A 20,123-nucleotide genomic window follows, 5' to 3' on the forward strand; every position below is an offset into this window, starting at 1 on the left:
TACTACAAAATAATTGGCCCTATAGGGACATGTTCAACTAACGTTTTTGAATATTTCAAATATTAATGTCGATCACAATGTCAACTGCAAACATCATCAAATGGGGATTCCAGTCTAACCTGATGTGTCAGCCTATCCGTCGTTATTGCAAAGCAGATCTGATTGATCCCTGATGCAGCGCCACAAATATATGACAATTCTTTTTAATTTCTATTTCTAAAACTTCTCTGTCACACCTGCAGCGCACCTGACCGCGTCTGTACCATTCTAACATATTTTTCTGCCACTATAGATTTCCTCATGCAGTCAGGCTTTCTCTACATCTACAAAGACCCAATGCAGCACCTTCTAACGGATATGTTCTTTACGAGTTGTTTTGTTTCTTGCTCTTACCTGTTTTTTTCTTGTTCTGTTTCAGGGCAATATGTTTGTTTTGTATTATGTTTGTAACTACGGAGGATTTACAATAAGAATGACAATGAGACAATAGCCTTATATCAATACAGTGACTGCTTTTATTGCACACAGGAATAACAACCCCGGCCATCCACATTACAGTATTGTTATCACATTACAAACAAAGAGTCCCTTTAAAGCCATCATTGAATATTAGAAATAAAATATTGAGTATATCTATTGAAGCTGTCTGCTATAATATATGCTACGAAGACCTGTCCATCCTTCATGATCATCCCAAAGCACCTGAATTGATACAAATATAAATGCAACAGAATCCTCATGGCCACCCAACCCCCTTACACATTTTTATTTATGTATTTAATCACTTGCTTTTTTTTTCCACCGTGGAAGTTGAGGTGCCAAGTCAGTGACGCCATTTCTCTGCGGGGATGAAACATTGATTTGATTTCTTACTCATTTGCCTTGCCCTTGTATTTAAAAGCTACGAGATGTGTTTCTTACCTCTGGTCACGTCAAAGCAGTTCTCGCAGTGCACCATGTGGTTGTACACCCACATGCAGTCACCCGCTTTTAGGTGGCCCAGCGTGCCATTGCACACCTCACACTGCGCACACACATCCGTTGTCCATGTTTAATTGAAATACAATAAAAGGCACATTCAAAAATCCTTATTTTTCTTTCTTTCTATCTATCTATCTATCTATCTATCTATCTATCTATCTATCTATCTATCTATCTATCTATCTATCTATCTATCAACTTTGGGCCTACAGTAAACCTCTAATGTCATAATTTTTCCACAAATCAATACTATTAGTCCCCACATGGTTATACAATTTTTTAAAATTTGAATTGTGTTAAAATGGTTTGCTCTCTGTCGACTTCTTAGCTGGTCAACGTTGGAATAATCAGCTTTACAGGTGCCATGTTTTCTTTAAATTGATGATTATGCCAATTATTTAAAGGGAAAGTACCCCCCCTCCCACTAGTGGAATATGAGTTAATATAATATTAATCAGAATGTCATGTTTAGACTAGTGAGGTCACATATAACATAATATTGTTGAGAAATGTTAAAAAAATATTTTTGCTTTATTAAATAACAATGTGCATGCGAGGTGCAGGCATTATTACTGTCCACTTGGTGTTACCATTCTCATGTTTCACAACATAATATGTGTGACTTTGATTGTGTGTGGCTTTAAAAGGTGGAGCCTGACCTGGTGAGTTGGTGCATGAGTATGAAGTAACATTAGTCTGTGTGGAAAATGTGAAGCTTCGAGGCAGAGATTTTGCATTGGCTTGTTTTTGTAATAAAATTATTCGAATAATCATTTCAGTCCTTAATTGCCTCTAGATTTAAGTAGCTAAAATACATAAAAAGTTGTTAAAATAAAGGTAATTAATTACACCTCTCTAACCTTCCGCGGAACCATATTTTGAGTTTTTAAAAAATCACCTTGAAGCAGAAAGCATGGCAGTTTATCTTCATGTCATCCAGGACCATCTTGGCATCACCATTGAAGGGCTTGTGGCAGGAGGTGCAAAGTTCACTATCAAGGGGTGTCCTACATTTTTGATAATGTGATATACAGTATATAAGTACTACTGAAGTCAATTCTAATGCATGAAAAGCATTGAAATCTAACGCTAAAGCACTTTACTAACCTATCAGAGCTGGAGTAGACAGTCTTGACGGACGACGTCATGGGACTCGACAGCATGTTGTCAGACCTGCTGCTGCTGCTGTAAGAGTAACGTTCCATTTTTTTTTCTCGTTTCAGGTCTATAAATTCACATTCAAGTTCATACCGCATGCATGTACCTCCTGTATGAAGTGGAGGAGTATTCAGTGGGGCCGCTGATACTTTTGTATTCATAGGTGGGCTTGGATGAGGTGGAGGAGGAGTAATAGTAGCTGCCGCTTTTGCTGCCGTATTCGTCACTGAGTGCAAAGACATACAGAGTTAGTGAACACACACACTGTGTGTGTGTGCGTGCGTGTGCGTGTGCGTGTGTGTGTGTGTATACCCGGGCAGGCTGCTGACAGTGTAAGAGGTTACACGGGCGCTGGGAATTTCATCAGTGTAAGAGCGGCTGCATATCAAAGGGAAAAGTATGGTGGCATCGTTTATTGGTGTATAGTACGTTAAAGGAATTTCAATGACATGTATAGAACATAAGTAGGGGAGACTGGAGCTAGCTGTATCTTTTTTTAAATACTTTTATATATTTCTTGGTATAAACAAATGTGTACTAGATGAAAGACCAAAGTCTTATGTATATTTTTTGTATTCATGTCATTTTCATGAACTTTGTTAGGGCAGAGTTATAAGCCATCAAATAGAGGTAGTGAACATGTGACACGTTGCCCCACCAACGGGTAAATTGTCACACTATATGGGGTAAGATGTCACACTGGATTTTGCAACTAATAAAATAAGGGCAAATTTATCTTTGTTCTCCTGTTTTTTTTAATGTATTTTATTTATTTATTTTTACAGCCAGATAAATTGTTTATCATTGTTCTAGAAAATTTTGAATAGTAATTTAGCAAACTTTCAAGTCCTTAGGAACTGCCGGCATGTTATAGTTCTCAGCCCCCCCTTAAATTGGAAATTTGAGATTAAATTGAACGTCAAAAAATTAAGCATTTCAGTTAATGGATGGATGGATGGTTTATCATGAAACTTTAACCAGTCCTGACATGTGCGCAAACTGTAGTTCCATTTTTAAACAATGAACCAGAACGTGGCAAATTAATCTCCTCACTCATCAAATTCTATTATCTGAAGAACAATTCTGGCATACGTAAACTTTTTTTTTTTCATTGGCCCATTCTTTGCAAATGTGACAACAAACCCCAAAATGACTGAGACAAGTTGCCCCAAACTACCATGTTGGCTAATACTTGCTCTAGTTTAAAGTTAGCTTAAAGCAGAGAGGTGACTGAGGCATGACAAGATGCCTGAATCTCTCCTCTAACAAGTCAAAATAATTTGTTGCGAGAATGAATTTGTCTATGTACGGCGCCTGTATCAAAATATATGGTTGAAAAATGTTACTTTAAGTTGCGCAAAACAGATTACCGGGTACTGGCACTCATCGCAGCTCACAATGTGCTATTCTCTTCTCAGACAGTACAAAACCCCTGACCATTTATACAAAGAAAACTAGTATTCCACTTTTTTGTTGTGCCCGCTGGTGGAGAAGAAAATTGCAATGTGACAACTAGCCCCGGTCTCCCCTACTCAAGTTTAGTAAACTTGATGTAATGTATCAAATATACAGTAATGGCCTAAAGTCCTAAAAAAAAAAAATATTCCAACAAATAAATACTGAAGCATTCTCCACGCATGCATGTTTACCTGGTGGAACGCAGGGATGACGAAGAATTTAGTGGCGCTATGCTGCTCTCCATCGTCACTAGCTCTCTCTTTGTCATGCTCGAGGTGCTGACACAAAGACACAAGAACATCGTCAAAGTGTCGATTGTGGGATGTGAGCTTGTCGCACAACCATGGCTTTGGTCTTACCTGTAAGATGAAGACTGAGCGGAGGAGATGCCTTTTGGCAGCAGGGTGTCATACAGCTCATTTTCAGCCCTGCGAGCGCATGACAACATTCACATACATGACTCACATATACAGTCCCCGTTTATTATTTATTTCACTGATTAGACGTAAGACTTACCCATTAATACTCCTTGTCACAGTCATTGTCTCGCTGCTGGAGAGACTTGTTCAACCACAGGGAAAATAATGTCATTTTTACTCTGTTTTGTCACTACTTTTAACAAATAAAAATCAATTTCTTTAATGTGACTAGTGGATGAATGTCTCACCTGTCTCCAATGTCATCTCTGATAGTATTGGGGTTAAACGAATCATACAGCTTGTCCTCAGCACTGAGGACATACAAAAATAATTATTTATTTTTTTGCTATTTCATGCCGTTAAAGCAATAGAAAGGGAGCTACAATTGTTACATACTACATGAATACTATACAGCCATCCGTTCTCTGTACCGCCTATCTCACTCGGATCACGGATGTGCTGGAGCCGATGCCAGCTGCTTTTAGGCAAGAGGCATTGTGCAATGTACACCGTGAACTAGTTGCCAGCCAATTGTAGGGCAAAAATAGATAACCAGCCACTCACACTCACTAAAGACATTTTAGAGCAGGGATGGGCATCTGCTGATAAACATACACCTTTTCCTTTTTTCATTTTTATTATTTTTATTTTTATTATTATTATTATTTTCAATACACCTTCTCCACAACAAATTGGGGATACATGGGGGAGCCAGAAAGTAACAAAATATAAATAATATAAACCCAAAAAGAAATCCGCAAAATTTCGCCAAACTGCGAATATGCATTGTCTGTATATTTTAAGTTGTAAATGCACCATTCACCGCTAGGTGGCAGACATAGCTTAGTTGAACTTACTCGTATTATACTGTCCTATACTACAACATAAGTAGGCCTAATATTTAGTTGTGTCTGTGTATTTGAAATGACATGCAGAAAAATCTTTTTTTTCCTGATGAAAGAAGAGAATATTCCGTGGGCCTTGCAAAATCAGTCAACATTCAGTCAAACAGTAAAAGTGGCTGGGAGTGAATGAGTTAATAGCTTTTACCCTTTGCTGAAGGACTGCACTCGCTCGCTGAATGTCCTGGTAGGACTTCTGCAAATAAAAAAAAAGAACAACAATTTTGTTATAATCTGACAAACGACAATCCAATGACACGACAGGGCGCTCTCTACCTGAGACTCTGGCTGGTGGTGAACGTGGTTTCGGTGATTTTGCCGTCCTTGCTCACTGTGGTGGTGGTGGTGCTGAAGATACAACACAAGTTTCAAAAATAATATTTTCTCGTGTTTTTTGTTTTTGTTTTGGTTAAATGTAATTTGGATGCATGAATGACTGTTGCTGGCACACCTTGAATCCGGTTCGTCAGTTCTCCTGTAGGAGGGGGAGCTGGAGGAGACACATTAACACATAAAATTTGCATAAAGGGCCTGGAAATTGGAATATCTGCTGGAAATTGGAATATTTGCAACCGCTTCACTTCTTGCAAAGTCAACTTGCTTGATATCTTTTTTCTTTTTTTAATAGGAAAAATCTACCTCTGAGTGTAGGAGACTCTGGAATTGGTGTAGGAGCTGTGTGTGACAAGGCAGAAAAGCAATACTTAAAAGGCTTTGCGGCACTTTTTCGTGAACATTTTTTAAAACAAATTTGACACAAACCTGGATGGCAGCTCATCCTGACTCCCGCTGAATCTATGACAATAAAAATGACATTCAGTTTGGCTAATTTAATTCATTTGTATTTACAGTAGTGTTAGTGGTCTCTATGTTAGACACATGCCATTTAGTTTCCTGTGGTCCTGGCATGTTGATGAAATAGCAAATAAAATCCCTGCAAACGTCCGAAAATGCTAAAGAATGAGAACCTGCTGAACCAGAGTTTTACCTCTTGCTGAGAGCCTGTACAGATGATGACCTGGTCATTTGTGTTTTTTCTGTCACAGGGCTGTAGGCAACACGCAAAAAAGTAAATTAAATAAAAATAAATCAATACTTTAGTAGGAAATTGAATAAAAATCAGCCACTATTTGAAGTTCAAAGTCCGACACGATGGCAAAAAACCAAAGAAAAGAATCAACTGATAAAATCGAGTCACACCACAACATTTCACATACATGGCGACATGTCCATTATTATTGTCATTATTACATTTTTATACAGTAGAACCTTCAAAGTGGAAAACCCTGAGTGTTTTTTTTTTCTAGAAAAATGCCTAAAAAGTCAAACAAAACAAGCCTCAACATGACTGATGCTTGGTGAGCATCCAAATCAACAAGTCCTCCAACAATAACAACCATAATATACAGTGGTCAACTTATTATTATTATTACACTTGCATGCAGTAGATAGATGAAATGCTAATTGAAACGTTATCCTAAACTTTTGGGTCAGTGGCAGTAATTTACGTCACATTATTTCCTGCGAGAAAACCAGACTTGGGAATTCGAACAACATGGAAGTCAATCAGCTACACAGAATCGATTGTGTTCAATTTTGGATGTTCTGCTGTAACAGAATACAAAGTCAAGCCTTGTACAAAAATGAGCCATTAGTATATTCACACCGGGCTGTTTTTTTCAGCAACATTGGCTGCCCAATGAAAATCATATAAACACAGTACTGTATTTCTAAATGTTGTGAAGGTTTTTTACCCCAGAGAAGAATTTACATTTTACCTGCTTAGACTATCGGTAGATCTGTAGTGGCTGAGAACAGATGAGCCATAGTTTGGATCTCGCCTGTGGAAGAAGAAGACAACAAATGAAGGCAGACGTAAAAGTTACACGCACACTCTCTCTCTCTCTCTCTCTCTCTCTCTCTCTCTCTCTCTCTCTCTCTCTCTCTCTCTCTCTCTCTCTCTCAATTAAATAATTGTACTCACTCGACAGCTTCATACTCATCCAGGTCTTTTCGGATCCAACTGGTATCTTTCAGCAGAGACATTGTGCGGACGCTCTTGGCTTTAAAAAGATATGCTTATGATTAATAAATATTAATAACACAACAACAACATGACTACTCATGCATTTAATATCTCAAGTTGATTTTTTTCAGCTGTATGTGCTGAAAACAGAAGGACAAGAGAACGACATTTTAAAAACCGATACCGTATATGCACTACACACTAGCGTATTATGGCCACTAGATGTCGTTGTTGGCTGGGCTTCATGGCTCTCGTAGCTGTACACCTTAAAGCTTGCAAGTCAACCCCCGAAGTCAGTAAACCACATGCTATGCCTGTTTAAGATACATTAAATAAAAAACAGAAACTTTCTAGCGGTTGAACTGTTAGAAATCAGAGCTCATTCCATTGGATCCAATTCATTTTCAATGACCGTATGGTAGTTTAGCCTACCCACAATGCACCACGCCGCTACCCATAATGCACCGTGCAGTCGAGATGCGCACTTCGCTTATCTATGCCTCGTTTGGTAACACCTGAGATGAGTTGTGTGCTGAATAAAAGAGCTGCCTATTTAAAACTGGTTTGTCTGGATCCCAGCCCACATGAACATATCTCCACGTTCCATTCAACACACACCCTCACTAAACACACAGAAATACATAGTAGAACATATGAGTGACATGAGTCATTAACATTAGTGACACTTTGGTGATCACTTCTGCATTTTTTTAAGATGTGTGTAAAGCTTCAATGAGGGTTTCTACACTAATGGGAAAGGGATGAGCTCACATCCATCTGCCTAAAATAAAATCTAAATAGTCAGCGTAAAACTAAATGTGACTTATTTCGAGTGTTTATGTATAGACTTAAATGTAGCCAACTGAAAAATAGTGTAAGTACAGTAGACTACATGGTCAAGACGCAAACATTTACATGCTTTGTGACATGCCCACCGAAAACATTTGACCCTAAGAAACATAACCTCAAAGGAGCTGTTATTTAAAAGTAATATAATAAATGCTTGTTATGCATAGTTTCAAAGGGTGAGCAGTTTTACTTTATTTTAGTTTTATGATCCAGTACCTTATTTTGTGTCGCTTGTGTGAGAGTTATGAATGTTAAAATGTTCCTTTAAAGAGGATAAAGAGAGATCTTTTTCCCCCCACATACATTTAGTATAGCCCTCAGACAACTAAAAAGGTTCCTGCTCCTGTCCCTGCTCTCATAATTAAGTCCCAAGAATCGAAAGCCAACTTAATAACCCTAACCCTTTATGTAATGTGTGTGCTAATGAATAACACAAGCAAATCAATGAGGGGCGAATTTCATTACTCAATATTTGTTCTTAATTACCGCCTTATAATCACTCAAGCAAGTAAAGTTGGATCGACTTTCGCTAATCAAGTGTGGAAGTCTGTTGACATAAAACAGTCAGTCAATATTTGATCTTTTTGGAGAGCATAGTAATCAAAGTAAAGAAAAGTGCGTACCTCTATGGAAAGTTGTGAGTTCCGTGCAGGGCGGGAACGAAATGGAGCTCTAAATCCTTCCTTAGCACCTGTATATTACAGTGCCGTGTGCAATTACACCCTCGGCAAAGCACTTTTAACCCAAGGGGAGGGGAGTGCGAGGTCACACTGGGGAAGGCGAGGCTTCACGAAAAGAGAAAAGTGAGTGTTCTGTAGGCTTGTCATCAACATGGAGCAAGTTTATCGGCCGCCGAGCCCGCTGAGACGCGGCTGGAATTTAGGTGGAGCGCCTTAAAGGACCTGCACGTCAACTCCAGGCGTCAGACAGACATCGGGTGGGTGTGGGAGTGCATGTAAGCACGTCACAAAAAATGTGTAAAAGGCAGATATATCTTTTCAAATCAACTGGTTCTCTCGGAAGTTTTACTTTGCATTACATGACTGTTCCTTTAAACCACCTGGGGACTTTGCACTTTATATCCGTAGTAGTTCACAAGGTGAGTCCAGTGAATATTCACTGAGCAACGTCAGTAGACTATACACTCACAGGCCACAATATTAGGTACACATGTAGGCAATAGCATACAGTAAATCAATGATTTCCAAACACTCTGTCGTGGCATATTAGCATGTCAGAAGCAGGGTTATTATAGTTTTGGAATTTTTCATGTTAGTTTTTATTTCATTTTGAGTTTTTTTTATTTTTTAGTTAGTTCGTTTTAATTAGTTTTCAGGGTGGTTCTGTTAGTTTTGATTAGTTTTAGTTTTTTCATAAATGCTTACTTTTAGTTAGTTCCAGTATTAGTTTTAGTTTTGGGAGCAACGTCATCTGAAGGTGCTTTTCTATTGGCTGCTGTTAGATTATGTCACTTTTGCGTGACACACTTTCAAATATCCTTATTAATATCAAAATAAAACTGATCAACAGCCATCCAAAAGGGAGACTATTTACATTTTATTTTAGGCATAAATGGACATCTGAAGTAGGGCTGTGCAATTAATTGAAATTCAGTTACAATTTCAATTATTACCGTACACTCCACAATTACAAAATCGGCATAATAATAAAATATTATTAATACTAATTTTGTTTAAATGTTTTTTTTATGACTAATTTAATAAATCTCGTTTGGTCCAAAAGGAACTTGCACAATTATAGTGCTCCAAAGAAATGTATTTGTTGTAATATTTTTTTTACATGTTTAAACATTTTTTTTGTACGAAAAAGCAAATAATTGTCCTAATCATGATTGCAATTATTACCAAATGAATCATGAGTAATATTTTCTTCATAATCAGCTGCCCGAATCTCAAGGGCCATTACAGTGGAACCTCAAGGAGTGTGCAGACATAAGTCTGGGATTGATGGATAACGATATGAATCAATGACTATCAAAATCAATGTATATGACTGATGCGTTTAGTAAGAATTGATGCTGACGGGTTAATTAATAAGCGATGGCTTCAACTCGCGAGCTCTTCTTTTGGATGTCAATGTAGCAAATGTTGTGATCGATGTAACCTGTTGTAATAATATGTCAGAAAGGAAAAATGAATAAAACAAATAAAACAAACAATCCTCAAATCCAAAATTGAAGACCACCTGCCGGTACAACTGCTCCAGAAAAGCTGAACAATTACAGCGGAGTTGCAAAAGTGGCACAAAAATTATTTTGAATTACAAATGTGCTGTCAGAAAAAATATGGCCCAAAAGTCAAATAAAAACATGAAGTTTACAAAATCACCCCACACAGCTTCTTACTCCTTGCCAAGATTTTTTCATCAAATAACTTTAAGGTCATAGATTATGATTATGTAGGGTTTCAAGATTAATCATCAATTTTATCGATTATTTCAAGTTAACTTGTCTGGATGACTCAACGAGGGGGCTCAAGACAAGAAGAAGGATCCAGCTAGCATTGGTTCAGTTCTTTGGACTGAAAGACAGTAAATATAGTTGAAAAAAGATTTTTTTTAAAAAAACCAATTAATAAAAGCTCTACATTTAGACAGTTTGGCCATGCCCATCATTATTTTCTTTCGATTATTTTTTGCAGCGTTAGATTGCATACAAATGAAATGTCTGAAAATAAATATTACCGAAGCTGGGTATTGAGTAACATATTTATGCCAAAACAAATATCCCAGTCAGTCACAATTAAAACAAAAATAATCATAGTATTTCAGGCACTGGAGCAGACGGCAGATTCATATGTAGAAACTTTAGATGAAAAAATCAGATGCATCTGTTACACCTTAAGGCTGAAGAAACAAACGTTCTCTTAAAAAAAAAAAATTAAGCTTTACAATTGGAACAGTACCAACAAGTTACTGTACAAGTTTATAATCCAAATCTTCTTTTTCTGCTATGGGACTGTTACTACTTAAATGATCAAAAGTATGAAAGGTTCATAGCATGCCAGGGTGTGACAACATAATGCTGATAGGCAAGCCTCAGTTGCAATGTCAGGAATGCTGACAACCCAGAAATGAGCTTGCTATTGTGATAGATTAAGCCATTAAAATAGTTATTGGAGAGGAAGGAAGGAAGCACGTTCACATTTGGCAATATATAGATATATTTTTTTAAATCAACACACGGCCTTGATTATCTTCCTCATTGTGATCATAAATTTCTACTAGCCACAAAAATAGTGTTTGTATAATGTACACCAGGACACCTCAGATTTGTTGGGATGTCATAAGAGTTAAGGGCACATATTTTGGATACTTGGCTGAAGAGAGGGCCGGAGCTATGGTGGGGGAAGATGCTGGAAAAGACGAGGCAAACGTATTGTGAGAGTCTGCTAAGAACATCTAGCAGAGACTCCTGTCAAAAGGAGTTTCAACTCCCATCGCTGACAGAACTGTGAGCCGTACCAGGGGTGGTGAAGGACGATGAGTCCAGGTGGGCTATGCCTCCATTGTTAATGCGGTCAACAGGATCATATATTGTTATATGTTAACTGGACAGTTTGGTGTTTGATTTTTGCAGGTGAGGTGGTTGTGTTGGCTTTTTCACGCTGAGAGATTCAGCTCTGGCGGGAGTGGTTGTCAGGCTAGCGTGAAGTGGCTGAGATGAGAATCAGTAACTCCCAAGTCGGAGACCAGCGAGCATAAGCCGGAGGGCGTAGCTTTCAATTTACCAGTCAATCTACAATCTCACCCTCAACCATGGTCATGAGCGACCTCAATGACGCTCACCCTTAAGAGATTGGATGAGAAGCTCAGATGTTCTGGTAAACTGGTAGACAATTTTTTTAAACTAAAATATGTAAACTTCTGAATCTGCGGGTGCCAAACTGAGTATGCCGTGTTTGCAGGAATCTATACTTATAGTAAACAACATGCATGCATGTATGTCTATTTTTTTTAATATATATTTTTTATTTTAATAATTGAATAATTTCTAATTGTATTTTATATCTTAAATTGGGTGACTATCTTATAAATGAGTCATTAATTCATTTTCAGAACTGTTTATCCTCACTAAAGATAATATTACAAAAATACACTTTTTTGGTTTATTTTGTTGTGCCCAATAAAATCTCACCGAGAGTGCCACATTGCACAGCTATAAATTACAGTATTGTATGTGACATTTATAATGTGAACCCACATCATTTTATCTATTAATTTTCAAAGATACTATTTCACAAATAATTTGTTAAATAGTCAAGAACACTTTTCCTTGATTCAGATGACAAATCCTAGTTACCATTGTACCTGTTACCTCAACATATGCTATTGTTGATTAATTTCTGATCTTTGTTCTGTTTGTCACTTTTTTACTCGTCACTGCCACCTCTGGCCCAAAGCGTAACTGCAGCATCCCAACTGTGAGGAAGTTAGCAGCTCATGCGTGCAGTGTCGCACGCTAGCTAATACCACAGGCTAATGCTAGCACAACAACGCCACATGTATGCTACTCTGCGGGGACGCGCATGACATCACCCTCTTGCTTTTTCCCTGATTTGTTCGTGATATCACCTATAAAGAAATGTTAAACAAGTTATTAATTCCAACCATAATTATGAAACTCCACTAGGTGACAGTATTGCCCTGAAAACCCCTTTCAGTCCCCTTTCCGTCATGCAACTGTTAGGCAGCTTTAAATTGGAGTAGTTTCACTTTATTTTACAGCAGCAGTTCCATCCATCCATTCTCTATATTGTTTGTCCTCACTAAGAATCAGAATCTGATTGTGAACAGGCATGTTTTTGTAATTTGCTTGCTGTATTTGCCTGGAGAAAATTCAACACAAGCATAGTCCCTACATGCAACCTCCTCACAGAAGTGCCTGAGCCAAGATTTGAGCACAGAACTTTGAACTGTGAGACAGACTAAAGTGTGGATGTATATGCCCCGCTCAGTGGCTGGCGACCAGTCCGGTGTGTACTCAAGACTCTCACGCCACCGTCAGCTGGGATAAAGCTCAGTTACTACAGAAAATGGTGGATTTGTATATCTGCGAGGCCATTGAATAGAAGGTGAACTGCAAGTCATGGGTGACGTACCAAGGAATCCTGAGAAAAAAAGACGAAATACATTACTGAACATAAACTTAAAATGGCGCGGGTAAACTTATTTTCTCAAATAGCCACGTTTTTATTGATAAAAAGGACAATCAGGCGAGGTGATTTGTAAATAAGGTATATACAAAATTTTAAATGTTAAAACTTTAAAAAAATATGACTTAATTTTCATTTATTTTGTTTATTTATTATTAATTAAATCATAATTAATTAACTAATTATTTAAAAAAGTAAATAATTGTTAAATGCATATGCACATTTGTTCATTTTACATTACTTCACCTTTTTTTTATCATTAACAATAAACCCATCCATCCATTCTCTGTACTACTTATCCTCACATATGGCCATTTTTGGAATGTGGGAGGAAACCAAAATACGCTGAGAAAACTGACAGCCACAGGAAGAACATGCAAGCGCCAACAGAAATGCTGGTGTATGTACAACAGAGCCTGGATTTGAACTCACAACTTTAGAACTGTGAGGTGGATGGAAATGCAAAGCACTTGGCAACTGTGCCATAGGCGCACAAATTCAGATCTTTTTCTCTCCCGGTGATAAAGGTGGGGCTGAGAAAATGTATACAATATAAAATGCTAGGTCTTCACAGATTTGGGAAGGGACTAGCACCCATATGCCCCAGGTGTAGCTTCGCCCCTATGCAGCCTAATTAAAAAAATATATAATAATGATAATAAGATCAAGACATATATTTTAATTCACCAATGTAAAAGGAAGGAAAGAAAAAGATGAAACTATGAATGAAACTAGATTTCTGAAAAATGTTCCTCGGCGGGCCAGAATAAAGTACAGAGTATGTGGCCTGTGGGCCCTATTTTGTCCAATCCTGATCTACATTATACTACTCTGGAAAAAAGAGAGAGACAAGAATCCTGCAAGATGATCAGTTTACCAGGTTTAGCTATTTATAGGAATGCATTTGAGTAAAAACGATCATATTTGTTACATTCATTTAACAACTGAATATATAAATAACAAAAAAATGACATAAACCTTAAATGTCTTTTTTTGTTGTTGTGTCTTTTATGTTTCCAGAGTAGCAGACAGACAACAAACCCGTTTAAAAATAGAATGTCAACTTGTCAAGGTGCACACTGGGAGTCTTACCTCTAATAATTCCACAGAAATTCTCATCATTAATCAGCAAGCATGCTGCGTAATTAAAATACCAAAGGATGATGATAATGTTCCTGAAGGCTAATAATGATCCCATAATGAAAATGTTCAGGCGGTGTGCAGGCGAAGCGACGCAGCACACAGTGCAGGGGAGGGGAGGGATGATGGAGCTAAGATGGCAGACCGTCTGAGGGTGCAGCCGCTCGGGGGTCAACGCATTTCCGAGGGAAAAATGGCAAAGAAGCCCCAACACAACGAATGCTTTTGATATTTTAGACATTTTATAGGGAATGTTTTTGTAGCGCGACGAAGAGACACGGAGGAGGAGGAGGAGGAGGGGGAGAATAAGAAGAAGAAGAAGAAGAAGAAGAAGAGGGGGGAGGAGGAGGAGGAGGAGGAGGACCTCGGTCGCTGAATTAGCCCTGATAACAAGCGCCGATCCCGGATACAAATTGTGCCATTTTCCGCAACGTTAAAAAGGACATATAATAGGCGCGCGGTGGCTTTAACAACACACAGATTGTACCCGATGGCCGGGCGGGATCTAGCTGCTTTCTGTTTTGCGTGATTCATTTATGCATTGTGCTCCTAAACGATGATGTGTGCCGCTGCGGCAGCGGCCGCCGCCTGTGGGGGGATTCTGCCCTCTTCGTCGCCGTCGATCGGGCTGGGAGTCCGGGTCATTTACGGACTAGGAGCCGACCTCTCCACCATTGGGCCGGGCATGGGTCCCTGTCCGACACCCGGAACCCAGTCTGACTGTCGGACTCGGTACCAGCTTTTACTCTCAGGGAGAGCCCTGGCAGAAAGATACCGGAGGATTTATACGACTGCAATTAACGATAAAGAACAAGGAATAAATCCAGGAAGGTGAGTGGGGATATTTGGCTGTTCGGGTAGAAGCTGGCTTGTCATTCGCTGGACTAGCTTGGAGCTAAGGTTAGCTCGACGTCATATCCCTGGCTCGACATAGCTATCGTTAACGACCTGTCATATATGCCTCGTGAGCTAGGCTAGCTTTTATGGTTCATGCCGCTGTCGCATTAGCTTCCCAAATAAATAAATAAATAAACCCAAGAGGTGCGCTGTTTTGAGAAGGGGTGGGGGGCACTCCCGGTGAGGTCAGCTTGCGAAGATAGCATTTGGTCCGGCGACTTCCTTAGCCCCTCGAAGCCCCAATTAGCTCCTGTTAGCTTCGGCCAACATGCACAAGGGGGGCTTTTGACTAATGTTTTTTTTCCTTTTCTTTCCTTTTTAAGCAATACAGCACTTGTCATTTAAATAACACAACCCGCTCGGACTCGGCATGTTTAATGGCACGCACCTTTGGTTTCATATTTAAAGCCCAAGCTATGCAGCTCTAAGCTCAGCTGTCACGAGAGCAATTTTAAAGATTTATACCGAGTAAATGTGAATAATTACATCACAAACTGTCCAGGATGTGTATTGTTACTTGAGTCGTGGCCATTCGTGTGTGTTTAGGCCCAACGGCGTCACTATTTATGGCTAGCTAGTTAGCTTGTCAGCTAGCTGGACGTCAACTAACATGGGAGTAGCGTTAGACTTTCCTCGTCTTAAGTCATTTTTTTTAGACTACGCACAGTAATGACAGTGACAATAAAGTGCCTGCGTGTATTTGTGTGTGTGTCTGGAGGAAGAGGTGGGTGATCTCAAGTGGCATTTTTTGGTCTAAGCGGGTAATACGAGTTGCGTCATTTATTGTCAGTCAGGTTGGAGAGGAGCTGGGTCATTGCAGCATCCTCCCTCACTCTCTGCTCTTGTGTTGTTGTCAGCAGCCCTCAATGTCAGTTTGTAATGAGGAGACTTTTCTTCACTACAAGATGGTTTGATAATGAAATGCGATTACAGTTATGATAAATATTGTACAGGCTGGGTCAAATGTTGGTATGTACTTTTTTTTTCTTTTCTTTTTTTTTTTTATATATACAAGTTTCGTGATTAATAGCCAGTAATTTCAAGTCAAGGACAAAAACTGTATTTTAAAGCAGTATTGAACAGGTAGCAAAGGAAGGAAGAAAAGTAGTTTTAAGCACGCAAAGGAGGATGCAAAGTGTAAAAGTTTGAAGGAAGATAGAAAGGAATGTAGGATGGCATGAAGGAAAGAGGAAAACATCAGGTGGAATGTGGTTAGGAAGGATGGCAAAGAAGCAGGTTTAAGTGATAGAACGATGAATGCATGAATAAAATTTGTGATGGAATGAAGGAAAGAGGAAGCGGAGGAAGGAAAACAGAAAAGTAGTTTTAAGTAAAATGAAGAAGGATGCAAAATAAAAAGCAGGTCTCGGAACGAATGAACGTAGAAAGAGATTTAGAAGCGAAGGAAAGAGGTCAGGAAGAAAAGAAGAAAAATAGGGCAAAGGAGGTCAGAATAGAAGGCAGAAAAGCAGGCTTAAGCGATGAAGGCTGATGTGATGGAAGGAGGGAATGAAGGTCTCAAGGGAGAAAAGTAGGTTTAAGCAAAGGAGGGAAAGACACATGATTGATTTGGAAGGAAGGCAGGAAGGAAGGCAGAAAGTAAAAGATGCCAGAAAAAAGTGTGACAAAGTAAGAAATTCAGGAAAGAGGTCAGAAAAGAAGGAGGGAACGTAAGAACAAAGGAGAGCAGAAATGTAGGTTTCAATGAAGGAAGGAGTGAAGTATAAAAAAAAGATGCAAGAATAATAAGCAACTCGGTGGTAAGGGAGGAAGTAAGGAAGCCAGTAAAGAAAAGATGGCCGGACAAACCTGTATGTCTTAATAAAATAATTAACATCTATTAAAGTGTATACCCAATTTTGTCTCACCCTCTATTTAGATTAACCTTCTCATTGGCGTCCCCATACTGTTGTTCTCCCCTCTAAATGTTTGTGCTTGAGGGGAAATAACGTGTTAGTGTTGTTATACATGATGCACAGATGTGTATCGTAATTTTTTAGTCATGCACTCTCAAGTTGACATTTTCATTGACCAAGGCACAAGCGACCTGTGTAGCATATCAAGTAAGACTTGCACTTGGAACGGCAGCAGCGTGTGACTCAATCAGAAAGTGAAATCGTTATTTGTCCCACAGCCACTTTAACTTTAATTCCTTGGTTGACTGTGGGGGAAAATGAATCATGAATCAATTGATTTGTAACTGGGCCCAGGGCCCCTAAACATATGCTTATTTTAATGTTGCATTTTATCTAACAAATAGCATAGCAGACATCAAGCAAGTCGAGAGTAAATTGACGTTGCCTCTGCTGCTTGCAATCAGTTTCTTCAATCAACAATCAATTTCCCATGTTTTCTTTTCTTTTCTTTTTTAAACAATGTTAATGACTAATCGATAGTTATGCAACCCGGTTTGAAGTTCTATGGTTAATTATGTTGTACACCTATTTAAAGTTTCTCAATGCAGGAAAATTGAATTTCGAATTGCTACTGCCATGTGTGGCTGAAAAATGAAATTGCACACTCCCTTCTTCATGTAGACACTGCACAAATGACATCACATCTTCAGACAGAGGGCGGGAAATACGAACCCGAATCCAGTCTCTTTTGGCCACAGGCTTGTAGGAGTATCTATTGTGAGCAGCTAAGATGGTTATCTGCTAATTAGAAGATTTTTGAGTCATAAGCGGTCAAATAAGAAGGCTAAATATATTTTTGGGAAAAATGCTCCGAAAAGAAGTTTTAAGTTCTTTTTGTATAGTCCAAGTTCTATTTTTTTTTGTAGTTTCACTATGTATTACTACCTTTTTCTTCTTGTTGTAATGTCACTAAATCGCAAATAATAATTCCATTTGATTCTATAGCGTGAACACATTTCAAAGTTGGACTCGCACTCTCAAAAATAGAAAATACAAAAGCAATTCTTTTTTTGTTTTGTTGTATCTGTCAAAATGTGGAAGATGCAGTTTAGAGACAACACTGCGAGAACATTTACAGGTGCTTTGGATTGATTTATGTCTTTTAATTAGCGAAAATCATCTTTGTTGACAAGTTATTACAAAAATGATTTGCATATCATGTTAGCCGGGATTTTATTTTGAAATTTAATGTTCAATTTTGCTCTCATTAAAGTGCAAAGCATTCTACTCACTGCCACAAACAAAAAAAAGCATAATTGCATCCCAGCCTGTGGAGAATATCGTAATAGTCCAAGCTATAGAAAGCCATTTGACAGGTGTCGTTTACACTCAAGCTTCTATGAAAACAGAGACCTTGTCAGGGGCCAATTTTATAAAGTCTTCCACGGGCCAAGCTAAAATGTATTAAATGTATGAAAAAAATAGACAATTTCATACAATTATGTATTTGTGGGTTTTATATTTTAGGTCTTTTTTTTTTTTTTTCCCAATAACATTTCCCCCGAGGTTTTATATGTTTTTAGAATTGCAGGACTGGTCGGATCAAATGCTCTCACAAGATGTATACGGTCCTTCTGCTGTAGGTTTCCTGATGGATATTCCTTGTGATGGACAAATTGTTTCTTTCAGGGGAAAGAAGGCCTTGAACAAGAAGAAGCTGAAAAGGCGACAAAAGGTGAAGTCCAAAGTCAAATCGAGGACGAAGGTAAGAGATGCTGGTCAATTTAATGCCCTTTTGTCATCATCTTGTTTGCATAAACAAACCCTCATAATTCACATAATTAAGTGGAATCTTACTGATAGAAATCATGATTGGCGCTGGACTCCATCTCATCCTCAAAAGCTGCCAGGGGAGTGCCAAAAAGCACAAATACACCGGAGGAGGAGGGGGGGGGGATGTTGTGAGGCTCATCCGTGTTAGTGACGGCCTGTTGCCAAGCGACCCAATGTGTTCCGCATCGCCACGGCAACAGTTGCTTGGCTCCAACTCCTCCATCCGAAGGGGACACCTTGTCTGTACTCGGTGAGGATGGTGGGGGGCGGTTTGCTGCCTCACTTTGCAGACTGAACATTTGTTTTTGTGTGCTACACGATCTGTTTTTTCTCCTCAAGGTCAAACACAATCTGATTGACCTCTGGTTTGCTTGGATTTTGAAACTATTTCCCCCTTGGGAATGAATGGAAATATAAATAATTTCAGGCTGAAATTGTCCTAAAGTTGAAGTTGTTGATGTGGTGGTAGAGCGTTTTTATAAACAGCTCTTTCTAACTAATTTCAACAAGGCCAACTCTGCAAGAAGACCTCATTAAGGTGACAGACATTAAGTGTGTTTCCATTACAGTTTTTCGCAAAAATAAAAGCGATATTGTACTATTTTGATGAAGTACAATTTCCATTTGCCGGTGTATCCATTGAAGAGCATTTCGCTTCTGAGGCGCAATTCTCGTGATGTCCCGTCTCGCGGGATCTCGCAGTTCCGTAGGAGGTGCTCATGATGTTTACGGAAGACAAACGCCCGGAGTTCTTAATATCACTTTAAAAACATCCTCTCTCCGCTCATCGGGCGGGTTCAGACATTTGATGTTGGTGTTATGTGTGTGCGCTTAGAACTCGTGTTATGGTGCGGACAGATAGATTTCAACGACGACGTGCGCCGTATGTCGCTCGTTTGCTCGTTGCCCGGGTCAACGGCCATTTCTCATGCAACGTGCATTGAACGGTGCCATTTGGCTCTATAGATAAATCGCTTTGTGCTTAAAAAGACTTGTTATCCCCTCGGCAGGCAGCTCCGACACGAAAGCGAGCTGCGATTGGTCCCGTACTTCCCACTTCCTTTCCTCCGTGACCGGGTGGGGGTCACATGACTACAGGGAATGCACAAAAAGTGCTTCCATTACACCTTTGTCTCAAAAAACACCTTATGAGAGCATAAAAACTTGTTTGCGATATTTGAGAGGTTTTTTTTTTCTAACTTTTTGCGATATTTGAGAGTTAGTAGTTAATTTTGAGTGCCCTACATTTTTTGCACCCCTTCGCCCCGAACCCCGAACTCCGCGCTCCCGCTCATCGGCGGGAGGGTGTCTCGGCTATCTGAAATGCTTCGGACACTGAGACACACACTACACGCTCGCAGCCTCGGACCCGTCGACGGGAATGCGCAACCCAGGGGCACAAAGGCGGAAGCGCAAGTACTGGGACGCGG

General features: G+C 39.2%; 2 protein-coding genes across 16 annotated transcripts in view; one reads left to right on the forward strand and one right to left on the reverse strand.

The window, feature by feature from the left end:
* Positions 1-492: 492 nt before the first annotated feature.
* On the reverse strand, positions 493-8,687 carry scel (sciellin). Of its 3 annotated transcripts, none has more exons than XM_086092007.1 (19): positions 8,417-8,687; positions 6,903-6,981; positions 6,697-6,759; positions 5,907-5,966; positions 5,681-5,713; positions 5,558-5,593; positions 5,370-5,408; positions 5,195-5,266; positions 5,067-5,114; positions 4,265-4,327; positions 4,114-4,158; positions 3,957-4,025; positions 3,789-3,875; positions 2,452-2,517; positions 2,246-2,365; positions 2,089-2,163; positions 1,880-1,988; positions 922-1,024; positions 493-840 (listed from the first exon to the last, which is right to left on the reverse strand). In XM_086092007.1, the coding sequence occupies exons 2-19, from the start codon at positions 6,962-6,964 to the stop codon at positions 824-826; spliced, it is 1,167 nt and encodes a 388-aa protein (XP_085948133.1). In that variant the 5' UTR covers positions 6,965-6,981; positions 8,417-8,687; the 3' UTR covers positions 493-823. The 3 variants fall into 3 exon arrangements, with proteins under 3 accessions (XP_085948133.1, XP_085948132.1, XP_085948134.1); XM_086092006.1 differs by having other exon boundaries at positions 2,089-2,166; positions 8,417-8,686; XM_086092008.1 differs by lacking the exon at positions 5,907-5,966 and having other exon boundaries at positions 2,089-2,166.
* Positions 8,688-14,220: 5,533 nt separating this feature from the next.
* mycbp2 (MYC binding protein 2) overlaps positions 14,221-20,123 on the forward strand; it is an 80,525-nt gene continuing 74,622 nt past the window's right edge. For all 13 annotated transcript variants that reach the window (XM_086090496.1, XM_086090501.1, XM_086090505.1 and 10 more), the window contains exons 1-2: positions 14,221-14,938; positions 18,550-18,625. In XM_086090496.1, coding sequence (XP_085946622.1) covers positions 14,664-14,938; positions 18,550-18,625 — 351 coding nt within the window. In that variant the 5' untranslated portion in view covers positions 14,221-14,663. The remainder of the gene's footprint in view (positions 14,939-18,549; positions 18,626-20,123) is intronic.

This window comes from Leptonotus elevatus, chromosome 12 (genome assembly GCF_054856555.1).
Source record: "Leptonotus elevatus isolate MCC_2025b chromosome 12, RoL_Lele_1.0, whole genome shotgun sequence".
Classification (NCBI taxonomy): domain Eukaryota; kingdom Metazoa; phylum Chordata; class Actinopteri; order Syngnathiformes; family Syngnathidae; genus Leptonotus; species Leptonotus elevatus.